At 38.5% G+C, this 16,585-nt stretch overlaps 1 protein-coding gene across 3 annotated transcripts in view; it reads left to right on the top strand.

Moving 5' to 3' along the window:
* CDC42BPB (CDC42 binding protein kinase beta) overlaps window positions 1–15,284 on the top strand; it is a 98,119-nt gene extending 82,835 nt beyond the window's left edge. For 2 of the 3 annotated variants that reach the window (XM_087922220.1, XM_026698544.2), the window contains 8 exons: window positions 4,176–4,772; window positions 6,157–6,254; window positions 6,366–6,450; window positions 7,098–7,218; window positions 7,308–7,425; window positions 9,531–9,636; window positions 9,722–9,792; window positions 13,456–15,284. In XM_087922220.1, coding sequence (XP_087778346.1) covers window positions 4,176–4,772; window positions 6,157–6,254; window positions 6,366–6,450; window positions 7,098–7,218; window positions 7,308–7,425; window positions 9,531–9,636; window positions 9,722–9,792; window positions 13,456–13,587 — 1,328 coding nt within the window. In that variant the 3' untranslated portion in view covers window positions 13,588–15,284. Of the gene's footprint in view, window positions 1–4,175; window positions 4,773–6,156; window positions 6,255–6,365; window positions 6,451–7,097; window positions 7,219–7,307; window positions 7,426–8,516; window positions 8,691–9,530; window positions 9,637–9,721; window positions 9,793–13,455 lie in introns of all 3 variants that reach the window. The other variant, XM_087922221.1, reaches the window with a different exon arrangement.
* The last annotated feature ends 1,301 nt before the right edge of the window (window positions 15,285–16,585 follow it).

Genomic DNA, 16,585 nt, shown 5'->3' with positions numbered 1-16,585 from the left:
GACAGGGGTTCTATTCACATCTTTTCGTAGTTCCAAAGAGTTCGGGGGGGGGGGGGATGGAGGGCAATTTTAGATCTAAAACGCCTCAACCTCTTTCTGGTGTACCGGAAATTTAAGATGACCACATTACAATCTATCCTACTGGGCATCAGGAAGGGCGATGTTTTAACATCTATAGATCTAACAGAGGCATACTTGCACATTCCTATTCGGCCTTCCCACAGTGAATTTCTTAGATTTTGCTATAATAATATGCACTTTGAGTATGTGTCTCTTCCTTTCGGGCTAGCATCAGCTCCCAGGGCATTCACTAAGGTCTCGGCAGCTCTGGCCAGACATCTCTGAGATAGACCCATCCAGTTACAGTATTACCTTGATGACATTCTAATTCTGTCATCATCAGTTAGTCGGTCCAAACTAGACACCCATTTTACGTTACAGGCTCTTCAACATCATGGGTTCTCAGTAAATTGGGCCAAGAGTCACTTAACCCCATCAACTCACCTAATTCACCTTGGGGCCATCATAGATACCATAGAAAGGAGAGTCTTCGTTTCTCCTGACAGGCAGGAGAGCATTAGACTCCTAGCTCAGGAGATCAAGACCCTTAAATGGGTGCCCCTGATCCAGTTATCTAAACTATTAGGGAAACTGATCTGTATTTCTATTGTTCCCTGGGCCCGCTTGCATTCCAGAACCTTACAATGGTACCTGCTGCCCTTCCAAAGGTCAGGAAGAGACACTTCCAACTCACGGGTACTAGTGCCACTGAAGGTTCTCAGATCCTTACACTGGTGGACCATGCCTTTCATTAACAAAGGTTGCCTATTCAAGAAACCCAACAGAGCGATCATCACAACAGACGCCAGCCTGTTTGGATGGGGAGCGCACTACCAACACCACAGGACACAGGGGCATTGGTCTGTTCTAGAACAGTCATGCAATATAAATCTATTGGAACTCAGAGCTGTTTTTCTGGCTTTTCGCAGCTTCCTTCCACTAATTCAGTCCAAACGTGTCCTGGTTCTAACAGGCAATGTTACAATGAAGGCTCATACAAACAAACGGGGGTACCCACTTGGGTCAACTGATGAGGGAGGCAGATAAATTGTGCCTTTGGGTGGAGAGGAACTTACTCTCCATCAGGGCAGAACACACCTCCAGTCTGTCAAACATCCAGGCAGACTGGTTGAGCAGGGCCACAGTCGATCAGTCGGAGTGGAAACTGCATCCGTCACTATTTCAAGAAACGCCCCTGAAATTTGGACAACCAGTGATCGACTTATTCGCCTCAGCTCTCAACACACAACTCCCGAGATATCGAGGTACCCAACTCAGGGAGCGGGGAATATCAATGCCCTTCGCTGCTGTTGGCCACCAGGTCTACTGTACGCATTCTCCGCCCCCTCGATCCCCAAGGTGATCCAAAAGCTTCTGGAGGAGAAAGCGGAACTGTTACTAGTAGCACCATACTGGCCCAGGCGACCGTGGTTTGCAGACCTCCAAGATCTGTCATTAGTCGAACCATGGAGAATTCCGCCGGACAGAGTCGCTCTATCTCAGGGCCCAGTTCTACACCCGGATCCTCAATGGCTCCATCTTGCCATATGGAGATTGAGTGGCAACGTCTAAAAGGTGAGAAAATTTCCAACACAGTCATTTCCACAATTCTGGCGGCCAGGCACCCATTGACTAATCATATTTACAATGCCACCTGGAACATATTTTGTAAATGGTGTACTAGGTTCAATATTGATCCCACTTCTCTATCAGTGGCACAAATATTAGAATTCTTGCAAGAGGGTCTGGACAGAGGTTTTTCACCCAACGCCTTGCGATAGCAGGTGGCAGCCTTAGCTTCGGTCATTTCTTGGGGTAACCTGCGTTCCATTTCACATCACCCTCGCATTAGTAGTTTCATTTGGGGAGCCAAGAATATACGGCCCCCAGTGATTCACCGCTACCCAACTTGGGATCTTGACAAGGTCCTTTCTGCTCTCACGAAGGGACCCTTTGAGCCTCTGAGGGCGACAAGCCTTCACTTTCTAACATATAAGGTGGTGTTTTTGATAGCTATCATGTCAGCAAGGTGAATTTCTGAACTAGCCACATTGTCAGTAAGAAAGGACCTCTGTATATTTCACCAGGACAGGGTAGTTCTCCACCCAGATCCAACATTCGTGCTGAAGATCAATTCAGTGTTCCACAGGGCACAAGAACTGATTCACCCAAACTTTTGCCCGAGACCAACTCATAGACTTGAATATCAATGGCATCGACTTGATGTGAGACGCACCCTACGTATTTACTTAGATCGTACAGCTGCTTTCAGGAAAACAGAATCTCTTTTCATTTCCTTTCAACCTAACACCCAGGGATGCAAAGTTTCTCTTTCTACAATTGGCAGATGGTTGAGGGCCACAATTGCCAAAGCGTATGAGGCCCAATCACTTTCAGTACCTAGAGGAATAACAGCGCATTCCACAAGGAGTGCAGCAACATCGGCAGCATGGGCCACGCAAGTGCCAATAGAAGAAATTTGCAAGGCAGCAACTTGGGCTTCTCCATCACCCTTCATCAGACACTATAAAATTGACGTCTTTGCCTCTGCGGAGGTATCATTTGGTAGGAGAGTGTTGCAAAGAGTCTACAGAGACCAAGAGGGACCATTGATCCAGACGGCATCCCTCCTGTAGGACAGGCCAAGCTTTGGTATGTCCCACTACTGGATGCTCTGAACAGCTCAGGGGAGAAAGGGCATTGGTACTTACTTGATATGCCCATTCTCCGTGAACTGTGAAGAGCATCCATCCCCACCCAATTCCATCTGGTGGGGTTTCTATTCCAGCCAACTCTTAGATAGGGTGAAGAACAGAAATGTGTCCACACTTCGACTTCACCAAAACTGGGGACGCTAGGGAGAAATACTGTGGAGGAGGAGGAGCATCCTTGTAATTAAGCCCAGCCTATCCAAAAGGAGACTGAAGCACCTCCCACTACTACTACTGTATGCTCTTCACAGCTCACAGAGAACAGGAGTATCAGGTAAGTACTAACGCCCTTTTTGTCTTTTGACATAATAAAATTCATCACAGAAGTACCCTTCAGGAGACTGTGGAAGTTTTAGGTAATCTAGAATGAGCAGTTTTTCAAACTCAGTCTTTTATAAGCAAATAACCATACATTATTTTCTTCCTCTCTTGCCCCCGCTCCCCCCATTCCTCTTTCCATAAAGCTCAGTTGCAGAAAAAAAAAAGCACACAATTTTGGAGCATGGCCACAAAGTGGCACCAGAACCAATGAATATAAAACTTTGCTGAGGTAGTTTGGTGATACAGAAAGAATGAATGGGAATTGAATTGCAAATAATTGTATGAAGCGACAGTGACTGGGATGAAGGAAAAGGAAAAACCAAAGAACTTACAGTCACAGGAAATTGATGAGATCCTCAAAAAGAGGTTTAAGAAATTTTAAGAAACTTAAAGAGGCAACATGCATGGACATACGGTCCATACATGGACTTCAAGTACGATGCTGCCTGGGAAATTCTAGAATCTGAAGTCTGCATATCTTAAAATTGCTGATATGATATAATGATGTGTGTGTGTATGTGTGTAAATTTCCTACACTTTTTCTTATTTCATGTCTTTATTTTGCTATTTATTATTCCTCTTCTTCACTTGCATATTGTTTGGCTTATCCACCTAAAGCTTTTGGAAAGCAGTCAGAAAGTTCTGATGTTTACAGAATACATAACTAAATTAATTTCTGGGACAGAGAAGCTATTTATCATCTCAATTTTGTTCTATCTACACCCTTAAGTTCATTTCCAAACCTAACATTGTGTACACACACACACACACACACACACACACACACACACACACAATTATCATCATCATCATCCTACTCCCATTCAGGATAAAGTCGCAGCACCACATGTGTTTAAAATGAAACATTTTGCTCCTGCTATGATAAAACTGTGTAGCTTTGTGATTGATTGATTGATTGCTGTTTTGATATAATTCATAATGATACATTCATAATGAGATCTGGTGCTGGTACAACTATGTCTTTATGCAAAAGATTACATATAGCTCAAACAATTACATTGTTAACATATTATGGGTCAACACATACGTGCTCTCTTATGTGCATCTGTTATTTTTCCCTAGTGATTGTTCGAGCTGCTGATTGCAAAAAGGTCTACCAGATAGAGCTTGTTCCCAAAGAGAAAATAATTATTCTCATTTGTGGTCGGAATCATCATGTTCACTTGTATCCTTGGTCTTCCCTGGATGGGTCGGAAAGCAGCTTTGATGTCAAACTCCCTGAAACAAAAGGCTGCCAGTTCATTACAACTGGAGTGCTGAAGAAGAGCACTTTACCAAGTTTGTTTGTGGCAGTTAAGCGACAGATTCTCTGCTATGAGATTCACAGAACTAAACCTTTCCATAAAAAGTTCAATGAAATCCAAGCTCCTGGCCACGTACAATGGATGGCAGTATTCAGAGACAGGCTTTGTGTTGGCTACCCATCCGGTTTCTCTTTATTGAACATCCAAGGAGATGGACAGTCCATAAGCCTGATAAATCCCTCTGATTCTTCACTTGCATTCCTCTCGCAACAGCCTTTCGATACCCTTTGTGCTGTGGAGCTCAGCAGTGAGGAATATCTACTTTGCTTCAGCCTGTTGGGAGTATACGTTGATGCACAAGGTCGAAGGTCACGCATGCAGGAACTAATGTGGCCCGCAACTCCTGTTGCGTGTAGTATGTATATGTTTTTCTGTTTCTGTATCTTTGATTGCTTCACTTCAACTGATGAACATTTGATTGGCCCAGTAACCGATTTGACAAAGCATGCTGCCTAATGTACATCCTCTCTAGACTCACTTCCAGATTTTGCAGAAGAAACTATTTCACAATTATGGAAATAGTGTGCTGGATTTGATTCAGCCATTTTTCTTGTTGCCTGCCAGTAGTATAAGCCATGCTTCACTCTATGGTCTGTGCATTGCTTAGTGTGGTATATGAGCGTAGTCTTAATGTGAAATCAGCCACTTCAGAGTCCTAAGAAAAGGCAGGTTCCTCCTACAACTTTGCTTTCAGTAATATAGACAGAAAGTTACTCGCCTTACTTTTATTACTCACTGTGCTGTATGAATTGGTGACCCTGGTGTGATTGGTGCAAAGGGGGAGTCCCCTCTTCCCCAACTCTCTTTTTTGGTGTGTGGTGGGGAAGGGTTTTGCTGATGTTAAATGCTATTCTGTGGTTTTTCTGGTGATGCTTGCTTTCATCTGGGGTTGCTTTTAACTCTTGCTATTTTGCTTTGCCCTCCATCAAAATTTGAGATAATATTCATCATGCCTGCAAATGCTTGAATACTCAAATTAAAATGACTTCCCTTCATCTCAGCCAGAATATATGAATTCATTGCAAGAGATTTCCTTAAAGATATGTATGAAATCTACTGTAACAAAATAAGGGAAAGATGATTTGGTATGTTCAAAAGGAAATGCCATCCTTTTATTAAACTGAAAGGTTTTTGCTCGTAAACTGAAATCCAACCACTGAATGGGAAATGCTTCAGTTAATGTGCTGTCAGAAATGCTATCTATGGGAGGTTCTGTGTTTAGAGCAAGTTTTCTTCTTGAGTATCAGATAGAAGTATGAGATAATTGTATGGCCAGGCGAGTTGCTTTCTTTAATGAGCTTAACTAGCTGCCCAGAGTGATGGAATATCATGCAGAAGTTTATTATGTAAAAACCTTTTGAAAACATAGTAAGTAAACACCATTATTCATTAGACCTATTTGCTCCCCCTATTATATATTCAAAATGAATGTTGAATATGGATGTTTGAGCAGTTGATTAAACATGAAAGTAGGATATAAATTAAGTAATTATATAAATGTAATATTTCTTTTGTAAAAAATGCTAGCTTATTGGGCCAGAATTTTGGCTTTATCTGTTTCTTTCAAAATTCAAGTGCCCACCTGCAGTCAAAAGTGGAATAGCTCCAGCAAGGATTTTCCATAAGATACTGTTCTCCAGTATTAACCAGCTTGAGAAACAGCAGCGGTAAATACTGAGGTGCTCAGTTTTATCTTAAATAAATGGAGCCATAAGAGATTTTGTTTTTTCTCTCTCCAGGTTGCAATCCATCCTATTTAACTGTGTACAGTGAATATGGGGTTGATGTTTTTGATGTTAATACTATGGAATGGGTTCAAACTATCGGTTTAAGAAAGGTTCGTATCTTGAGTGTAGAGCAAAATGTGCTTTATAATTTTCTGAAAACTTCATTGCATTGTCCTGAAGGCCTATTCTAAGAAGCTTCTCTCACTTTGCCTTGATAACAGATCCGACCTCTAAATGTTAATGGCACATTAAATCTCCTTAGCTGTGAACCTCCTCGACTAATTTATTTCAAGAACAAGTTTTCAGGTTGGTAAAGAGGGGCTTTCTCAGTGAGTTTTGGGGAGTCCAGTTTTAATTTGGTATATTGTTCCTATTTATAGCTTGAACATACCATGACAAGGAAAAGACTTAAAGTGTCTTTTATTTTAATAAAAAAATATAGTGGGATTTACTCTCTTTTTAGTGCTTCAATGAGGTATCTATTGAGGTTTTGTAACAAACACTATTTTGTTTTAATTGTATTGTATAATTTATTTTAATTGTATATAATTGTATTGACTTAATTCTCTAAAAGGAGGTGGTTGTATTTATGGGTCAATTAGTCTAGTATTGTCATGATTGGTGGCATAGGTTGGAGACACTTCCCAGCCTACCTGAAGGTATCAGAAACCAGGAGTAGAAACTTTTCTGTTAAACGACTGAATTAAGTCTCTTATTCACACAGCCCTTTATGTAAAACATTACTAAAATTAAAGTATGCACATCCTACAGTGTAACAGTGCTAAAAATCAGTCTGATTTATGTGTAATGGGGCTTTGCAGATCTAGAGATATTCACAATATAAAATCTGGAGAACAAGATTTTGAAAATCTGGAGAGCAGCCTGTAGGAGAATGTATTTAGCTATATAATTGCATTATATTTATATTTATATTTATATTTATATTTCTACAGGAGGAGCTGCTCTTAGTGTGCCAGAAACGTCTGACAACAGCAAAAAGCAAATGCTTCGTACTAGAAGCAAAAGACGATTCGTCTTTAAAGTTCCCGAGGAAGAAAGATTACAACAAAGACGGTAAGGCTTGGTTATTTTTGTCATAACCTGGGTGGGAAAAGGCATCTTTCCTATGCTGAAAAAAATCATGATACCCTTTGTTGATTCAGAGAGATGCTCCGAGACCCCGAGCTCAGATCCAGAATGATTTCCAACCCCACCAATTTCAACCATGTGGCTCATATGGGACCAGGAGATGGAATGCAAGTGCTCATGGATCTGCCATTGGTAAAACAACCCCCCCTCCCCCCACACACACACACACACACACACACACACACACACACAAAATGTTCCTAGGGAAAGCCTTCACTCAGCTGATTTGCCAGAGGATAAGTTGGCCAGGAGTTTTGCAGTCAAACCAGGGATACTGTTTGTTTTTTTCTGAGGGGTAATTGAAATCATTAAGCAAGCCTAAGGTAGTTCCTATAAAGAAATTAGAGGTTGGCTGTAATTCAATCTCGTACACTTGTTTGTGTTAGCGATTCGGGTTGTTTTTCACCTGTTTGTGTTTTATTATTTTTAAATCTTTTCATTTCACTCTTTTAATTTATTTTAATAGTTTGAGACCCAGAAGTCATACATAAATGTGTGACTTATACAAGTACAGTAGTCCTCAACTTACAACCATTTGTTTAGTGATTGCTCAAAGTTACAAAAGCACTGAAAAAAACGTGATTTATGACCATTTTTCACATCACTATTGCTGTATCCCCATGCTCATGCGATCAAATTTGGTGCACTTGGCAACTGGCATGTATTTTATGAAGTTGCATTATCCTGGGATCATAGGATCACTGTTTGTAACCTTCCTAGCCGGCTTCTGACAAGCAAATTCAATTGGGGGAAGCTGGATTCCTTTAACAGCTGCCTTGCTTAGCAACTGAAATGTTGGGTTTAATTGTGGTTATAAGTTGAGGACTACCTGTGCATTGAATAAATAAATAAATACTCCTTTCACAATGATTTGTTAGCTATTTCAATCCAAAACCTCTTCTACTGTTGACATCTTTTCCAACACTCCTATGGTCACAGGCGAGACACTTGTCAGAAAAATACAAAGGATCCCATTAGTTAAAGATCTGACTGAAGGCAGAGGAAAAGGGAAGGGAGAATCCAAATCCAACCCTTGGCCTTAATTCTAGGGTGGGCATGTGGAAAATGACATCTTAATAGCCCCTCTAATGCTGTTTTGAGAGCTGTTGCCAGGAACTCACAAGGATGTGGAAAATGAAATAAATTGCCAGGTGTATGATAGTGTTTCTGAATAACTCTTCTTTCCTCCTTCCTTTTCTTGTTTCTTTTGTTTAAAATAATAGAGCGAATTTCCTTCCCCCTCATCCTCCCGACATTCCGCTCTGATATCATCTCCAACAGGCTTTGAGCACTTCTATCACATGAGCCCTATCTCTGCTGATCTCTTTCTCCAGAGTGACCATTCCTCCTCAATGCTTTCCTCCTCTTCCTGCCCCTCCTCTACTTCAGTAGCAAGGGTAGGAACAGCTCTTTAGGAACTGAAGTGGATGATAGTGTGCATTAGACCTCTCAGCTGGCTAACCTCTGTGTGAATAAGCTAGTGCTTTCCTGCCCTGAGTTCTGCAGTTAAAACAGCGGGCTGTCAGTGCAAAATCTAAATTCCTAATAGGCTAATAACCTAGGATAAGAGAGTAACCATCCTTCCAGTGGCAGGAGGCAAAGAGAAAGCTTATTGGATAATACTCCATGTTTGTTTCATTGCAACCTAACTGCTTACTATCATAGCTGCCAAATGCAGCAAAAATAAAAAGCAAATCATGTTCCCATTTTATAATTTGGAAAGCCTAGAGGCATAATTTGCAATCAAATTCTGTTCCTTATGCTGGGTAATATCAGACTGTGATGGCACACTGGCAAAATCAATAAGATCACACAATTAATAGAATGTCACCAAATCCAAAATAAGGCATTAAGTTATAACTTTGGCTATGCATTAGCCTTCAAGGGGGAAATAAAGGTATAAAGCAAAAGATAATTTAATGTGGCTCATTCAGATAGACTTATTTTTCTAAGAACTTGTGTAAAATGTCTCCAGATACTGGAAAGAACTGAGATTTAAATACTGACCTTTTTCTTGCTTTTTGGGGTGGAATGGCTATATTTATCCCCTCACTGGTTCTTTGAGCAAAATGCTTTGCTTTATATAATTCTCAATAGTCAAGATCAAACAAATTTGTAAAAAAAGAGCTGCTTATACTGATTTCAGGTTTAAAATATTTTAAAGGCTCTATATTTAAAAAAGAAACTTAAGTTGAAAATATCTCATCTAATTGAGTTTGGTTACATTTCTGCTACAGACTGGTTTACCTTCTTCACAAGATGAGAAGGTTTGTCCTCCAACAAGCAACATTTCACGCCAAGCACCTCACAGAAATAAAAGCTACATTTCATGGCCATCTTCAGGTAAGAATCAAAGTAGATCTCTTTCAAAGCTATAAGATTTATAAGCTTCTCCTAGGGGAGATTCTCAAACATCTTTGCTTTGCAGGTGGTAGCGACCAGGGAGCAGCCATGCCCTTGCGAAGTATGTCTGATCCTGATCAGGAGTTTGACAAAGAGGTGAGATCAATCTCTATATCCTCACAGGTTTTCAAATAGTGAGGTGAATTTAGAAAAATGGTTGATACACTAGAGCAGGGGTGTCAAACCCACGGCGTCACATTGTCATCATGTGATGTATTGTGACTTTTTCTCCCTTCGCTAAATGGGGGTAGGCATAGCTAGCGCGTGATGCATCTGGCCTTCAGGCCACGAGACATCCTTGTACTAGAGAGTACTGACTTCTAATATTTTTAAAGTATGTTTTTATGTCTGAATGTATGTGTATATCATCTCAACATGTGATATTATATAAAATTATGCAGCAGTGAATGAAGGCACATATACATGTCCCAGGATAATGTCCTGGGAGGGACATTAGGACCCAATCTGGGTCGGTCACCAGGACCAGAGGTTTAGTCTTCCGAGCTTTCAGATTCATGCTGGAGCCCATCCTCAAAAAACTTCTCTCTAACAGAGTGTGTGTCCCATGACTGACCCATAATGGATCCTGCATCATGCAGCAATGTTGCTTGTCTGTCTGAAGAGTTTGAGAATCCAATAATGACATATTTCTCAGTAAACAAGCCTGTTAGTGGAGATCTTAATGACTTCATGGGCACATTTATGTTCTTTTCCTGGCATCAGTATAAGTGGTTTCCATTGCCTTTGAGAACACACACACACACCTTTGGAGGGTGGGGGGTTACTTCTCAATCTAACCTACAGTTTTAGAATTTCTTGGAAGGGTCCTATTTACTACTGACCCAGCCCAATCTTGCTTAGCTTCTAAATCCAGTCAAGAGTTAACCAGGTGCTGTCAATTGCTAGGTATGTACAAAACATTTTATTATTCAAGCCAAGGTCTGTATAACCAACATGCCAAATTGCAGAATTTAGTGCTGTCAAAATTCTTAACTTAGAAGTCTCCATTCCCATGATATATGCAAACATTTCAATTGAAAGCCTAAATTCTCTGTAAATATGTATTTGGAACATTTCTCAAAATTAATATTTTTTTCTTAGGGAAAATAAGAAATGATTCATAAGTTTTTAAAGGACAAAGATGGCTTTGAGTTTTTTTTATCTTAGATTCATCCTAGTTAATGATTTAATGTTGCATTACCATTAATAACTTCACTAGAGAAATTTTCAATTACAACCAGCTGTAGTTTTGAGTTTTAATGAATTTAATCATTAGAAAACCATTATTGGGAGGGGGGAAACACATGCTGCAGAAGAAAAACCACTGCAGTTCTTCCACATATAAGAAGCATGAACTACATTTTTTAATTTATTGACTACTGGGAACATTAGGAGAACAGACAGAAATCAAAGGGGCTTCTTCTTTTTACTTCTCTTTTTTTTCCCCTCTGCTCTCTCCTCATTGGAAATTGAATCAGCTTTTTGGTTCATCCTGCTTTCTGTAATAGAAAACAGTAGCTTTCCCACTATCAAAAGAATCTTCACATATATATATACTTTTTGTAATGTGGCATATAGCTTCCTTAACATATATATTTAGCTGACCTTTTGGATTGTTACGCATCTGTCACCAGAATTTCTTAATAGGGCTTGGCTTTACTGGTTCATATATTTTGCTATATACAGACCCAAGTGAATGAATTGAAGGATTCCAATCTGGTTTTCTCAGTTTATTCCTTACACTATTAGGCAGCATTAAAAAAAAAATCTAGCCATCTACTGCTTCAATTAAAAAGTCATCTCTGGATGACTTACACATTAGGATTAAAGAGAACAAATAATATCCAATGATACATTGTGGAAAAAAACAAAGTAAGTTCATATGAGAGTTTGTATTTGGATCAATGTGGGAGCTTGTATGTATGTTTCATAGAAGGAGCAATCTGTGGATTGTTGCCTTATCACAGCATTTATCTGAACAACTGCATTAGATATGGGGCTTAGAACCACAGCACAATCTTGACAAGTATATCTTCAAGCAATATAGCCATTTAATCTGTTGTCTAAATAAATTATTCTTTCCCCAATTAAACTGACTGACACTATAGCACATCTGCTATGAAGCTAAACATTATGAATAATTAAACTGCATTCCAAAATACCAGAAAATTGTCCAAGGAAGGAAAGAGTTTTGAATGCCTACTATCAGCAGGATATCTCACAAAAGAGCTACAGATGCAAAGGCAGAGCTGTGGATATATTTAACTGCTTCATAAATCTCTAATTCTTTTTTGCACCACTTAATAATAAAAAAGATCGTTGGTCATTTTACTTTTATAGTCTGTTCTCAAACTAAGTATGGTAGAATTCTGCCCTGAGGAAATTATGCAGTTACATATTTGGCATAGTTTGGCCATACATCTTCTTGTTCAGTCAAACCAAATTCAGGGTATAATTCCAATAGAATCTTTCTTTGCCTACTGCAAAAGAACATTAGGAAAGGAATGCATGGAAGGGAAGACAAAAAAATTTGGATCGATCATTTTGTGTTACTGCAAAAACTGCATCTTACTAAGCAAAATTAAAACTCTCCATGTAATTAGGAAACTGATCCCAATGGAGATAAGTGTGTGGTTTGTTGTCCCATGAAAGATTGTGAGCATGTGCAACAAACAAATTCGTGTATAGTATAGATATTACTTATCAGTATGAGGAATTTGGGAATGGAGTGCCTGTCCACATTCTTTTAGTGTTTTAAAAGGCTATTTATGATTATACATATATTGCCCTGGACATGCCCACTGTATATTGACATAAGATTCCAGCTAACTTACTACCTTCTGTCTTTGAAAGGATGTTAGTGAAGAAGGGTGGACATCCGTTCATGACATTAATATATTTAGGGTTTTGAGGTTCAGTAGTTTAGTAGTTTTAGTAAAACTACTACTAAAATATGTTAATATTGATATTGCCTAATTTGGTAAATGAAACATCGGGGGAAACATCCCACCAACCTCAAAAAAGCAGCAAGGACCCCACAGTTCAAACCTTGAGCTAAAATATTCTCTTTTATTAGTATTAAAATATCTGAGGTGGCCTGATGAGACTATGGCAGGTTCTTAAGAATTTTGTATTTTTGAAGGCCAAAATCTCCTATAACTTAAAGTTATAGGGGAATATTCTGTTGTAGAGAAGGCTGTTCGTAACATAGGTCTGTGAACAATTCCATGGCTATCTATGAATGTACAGATCCATTCTTGTCTTTAATTTTTTTGATTTTGATATTTTTGCTTTTGTGAACTGCAAGTTTCTTTTTAGAACATTTGATTGCTCCTATTGGCTTCTGAAGCCTTCTGGACTCTGTTCTTCTGATTAGTGGTGATTTACACCAAGCTGTTAATCAGTGTAATCAATGACAGAATATCATTTTTTTTTTTAAAAAAAAAGCAAAAAGAAACGTGAGAAGAAACAGAAATGTAAAAATATAGGAATATAGATGAGGGCTTAAGTTAAAGACTTAGGAGAAAATATGATTTAGAGAAAGAGAAGAGAAAATTGGAGGAAGAATAAATCTACACCATTTTCACATTTCTAAGGACACATAATAAGAGTGGGAGATGTTTAAGGAGGAGGAGGAGGGGTCTTTCAGTGACAGTTGGCTGGGCCTTTCCTTTTATTAGATGCATCTTTGCAGTTCTTGGTCTAGAAATAGAATGTGACTGGAGGTCATTGTTTTTCTGTTTGTTTGTTTTTTAACAGCCTGATTCGGATTCTACCAAACACTCAACTCCTTCCAACAGTTCTAACCCTAGCAGCCCCCCAAGTCCCAACTCTCCCCATAGGAATCAGCTGACACTAGATGGATTAGACCAATCGACCTGTGATGCATAACACTGCAGCTCTCTCCACTGTTTCTCCCATTTGGGATTGTCTGCTACGTCGTGGAGCATCAAAAGCAGGACATCTGTCTCCCAACAACAGTGCCAAGACTGATGCTTAATTTTTAGCATTGCACAAAAGTACATTCCTGTATCTAGATTGTAGATTTGAGGGCATAAAAAGGAGGCAAGAGATCTTTATTGCTATAGTAACTAAATTGTTTTTTTTAATATAAACTGTTCACTCTTACACTCAAGGTGGATCCATTTCTGCACAGCTGTGATACTTTCATGACTACAGTAAAGGCTACTGATAAAATCTTCATTCTTAAGCTGAAAAAAGAGAGCTGCTGATAGTTTTTACTACTATACAGTACAGGAATATTATTTTTCTATAGGATAATGTAATGTCTAATTATCAGCAAAGTCATTTTAGAAAAAAAATGCAGACCTTTGGGTATGAAGTAAAAGCAGCCTAGTTACATCCTTGGCTAAATATATTCTAAATATATTGTTTCTTTCTTTTTTCAAACTTTAGAAGGATGATAGGAAGTTGTAGGGCCATTTCCAGCTTCAGTAGAATAAAACAGGAAAGTGAAAACGGAAGTTCTAGATTGTGGCCTTTTAACTTACTTAGCCATTACATACATTCTCCGCTGTATAAATGTCTTTCTACTGAAATTTTAGTCATGTACATAAAGGACTTACCAGAAATGTTTTATCCTTACCCTACTTTTTAAATCTGATGAGCTAGGACAGGACTTTTTTTTAAAAAAAATAACATACTGTTGGAAAACAGATTTTACTGTTTTTCTCACAGTCCATCTTCTCAAACATTTTTGTAATTTCTCTTGGATTTTTTTTTTTCAGAGTAAAAGATAACACTACATTTAAAAAAGTTTTACGAGGCCAGCATTCTCTTGAGATTGCTCCCCAATGGCTGCTTGTATGATGGGGTTGTATAGTAAGAAATTGCTTCTGATTTTTCTTGGTTACCAAAGTGGAAGCATAGAAGGGTGTGTATATGAGGGTACCTCGTCTCCCCCACCCCCCACCGCCCCACTTCCCTTAATTCATTATATCCTCACCTGCATGATGATCCCAACCCCATGATTGCTCATTAAAAGTACTGAATGTGTAGGGGAGGAAATGCACAGCACATTCCTGTATATTTTGCAGCAGTGACATATTACATGTATATTTAATCTCATGCTTCCATGTATTATACATTTAGCAACACTACCCACCCATCCATCCTAGTGATCATGTTTCATTTAAAAGCGTGTAATTAATTCTATGGCTGGCATATTCAGTTTGTCATTGTCACACTAGTGTGCCTTCTGTGCCAATTTGATGACAGTTGGATGTCAATTGTTTTAAAATCTGGTTTCTATGGGCTAATACTATACCAATGGCTAACACTCTTTCCTGAGACACTGTATAGGACATGCACTTATCCCTAGTTTAAACCAAGTGGTTCTAGTCAACATTTAATTCTGTTTCATTAAGTGTTTGACAATATTTGCTCTTTCTCAGATTCTTGATTAATAAAGCTCAGTTTGAGCTGGACACTACTGCTTTGGGGTTTTTTTCCTGGTTTTTACTCTTTTTTTAAATGTATGTCTCAAGTCTTTGTAATTATTGAATTGTGAGAACATTTTTGAACAATCTACTTGTCAATAAAGCAGAAGAGGGATGTTTTAAAAAGTTCCTGGTTGTCCTGTCATTAATTAGATAAATGCATATAGTTCTTGGGAAAGCTCTGTGGCATGATTCTAATCTCTTCTACAGAAATATCCTGCAGCATTCTCAGTTGGGGAGGGGGAATAAACCTCCTTCATAATCAGGTTTGCTGATGCAAGAGCTTTTATCATCTTTTCCTCTTTAATGAGAGAAAAGCAGCTACAGTAGCAGTTGAAATAGGAAGAATGCTGTATTACCTTTACAGTTTGTCACAAAGGCAAATTTTGTTAATCTTTTCTTCCTTTCTTCTTTTAGCATCTGTTCTAGTCTGTGCTGAATTACTAACTAATTAATTACTAATTAATGTAACTGGCCAGCTTAAAGATTGCCTGCTTTGACAACTTTTTGCTTTGTTTTTCTCAGGGCAGATGGAAAACTCTTTACTCATTTGAGAAAATTACAAGTCATTATAATATTGGCACAAGATCTTCCCTTCATCAAAAAATATTTTTGTGGAGTGCTGGATTTTAAGGGAAAGTTTACTCTTTTTTCTCTGATTTAATGGACTACATTTTAACTATATATTTTAAAAATGTACTAGGAGTAGGAGAAGAATTGCTAGTAAAGTAGAATTAAATGTAGATGTTAATGATTTTGCATCTTGTAAAGAGGATTTCAGTCCAGCCCAGCTTGTTTTAATAATAAATCCATTTGTTCTGGAGTGTTACAAGGTAGTTTGATAAATGTGTTGTAAAAATCCTAATGGCTTTTCTGGATTTTTGACAGAATGAACCACAGAACTGAATTACACATAACTTGTTTCAGGTAAAACTGAAGTCATAGAAGATTCAGCATAATTGAATATCTAGAATGAAATTGGGATGAAAGTGACAATAGGTGAAATGGCAGAGCACTTGAATTAGCTAGACTTGTTTTATCTGAGGACACTGCTTAGCTGAGAACTGCCAATTTTCTGTACCATTGGGAACACAAAATAGCTGGAGGATGGATTGGAGCCAATAGTTGGGAATGTTATCTCTTAAAAGCAATTATCACTGAAATGGGATGTTCCAGCAAACTGATAGTATATTTTCACCGAAAAAGAACCAAATCAAGACATTTAAAAAGACATTATTTAGCTCTAATACAAAAATTCAACTCAAATGTATTCCTACCACCAACCTTTTTTTTAAAAAAAAATCATGAGCAGCAATAATCAAACAAATTCAGATTTTTAAATTTTTCAACATAAAGTTCTCGTATAGACTACAACACTGTGCATATTTTCTTGCCACATTGGAAATTTCTTTTGCATAAGCAATGCATCA

This window comes from Pseudonaja textilis, chromosome 1 (genome assembly GCF_049901715.1).
Source record: "Pseudonaja textilis isolate UNSWEBS1 chromosome 1, rPseTex1.2, whole genome shotgun sequence".
Classification (NCBI taxonomy): Eukaryota; Metazoa; Chordata; class Lepidosauria; order Squamata; family Elapidae; genus Pseudonaja; species Pseudonaja textilis.
The sequence above is the reverse complement of the archived record's forward strand: the minus strand, read 5'-3'. Positions and strand labels throughout refer to the sequence as shown.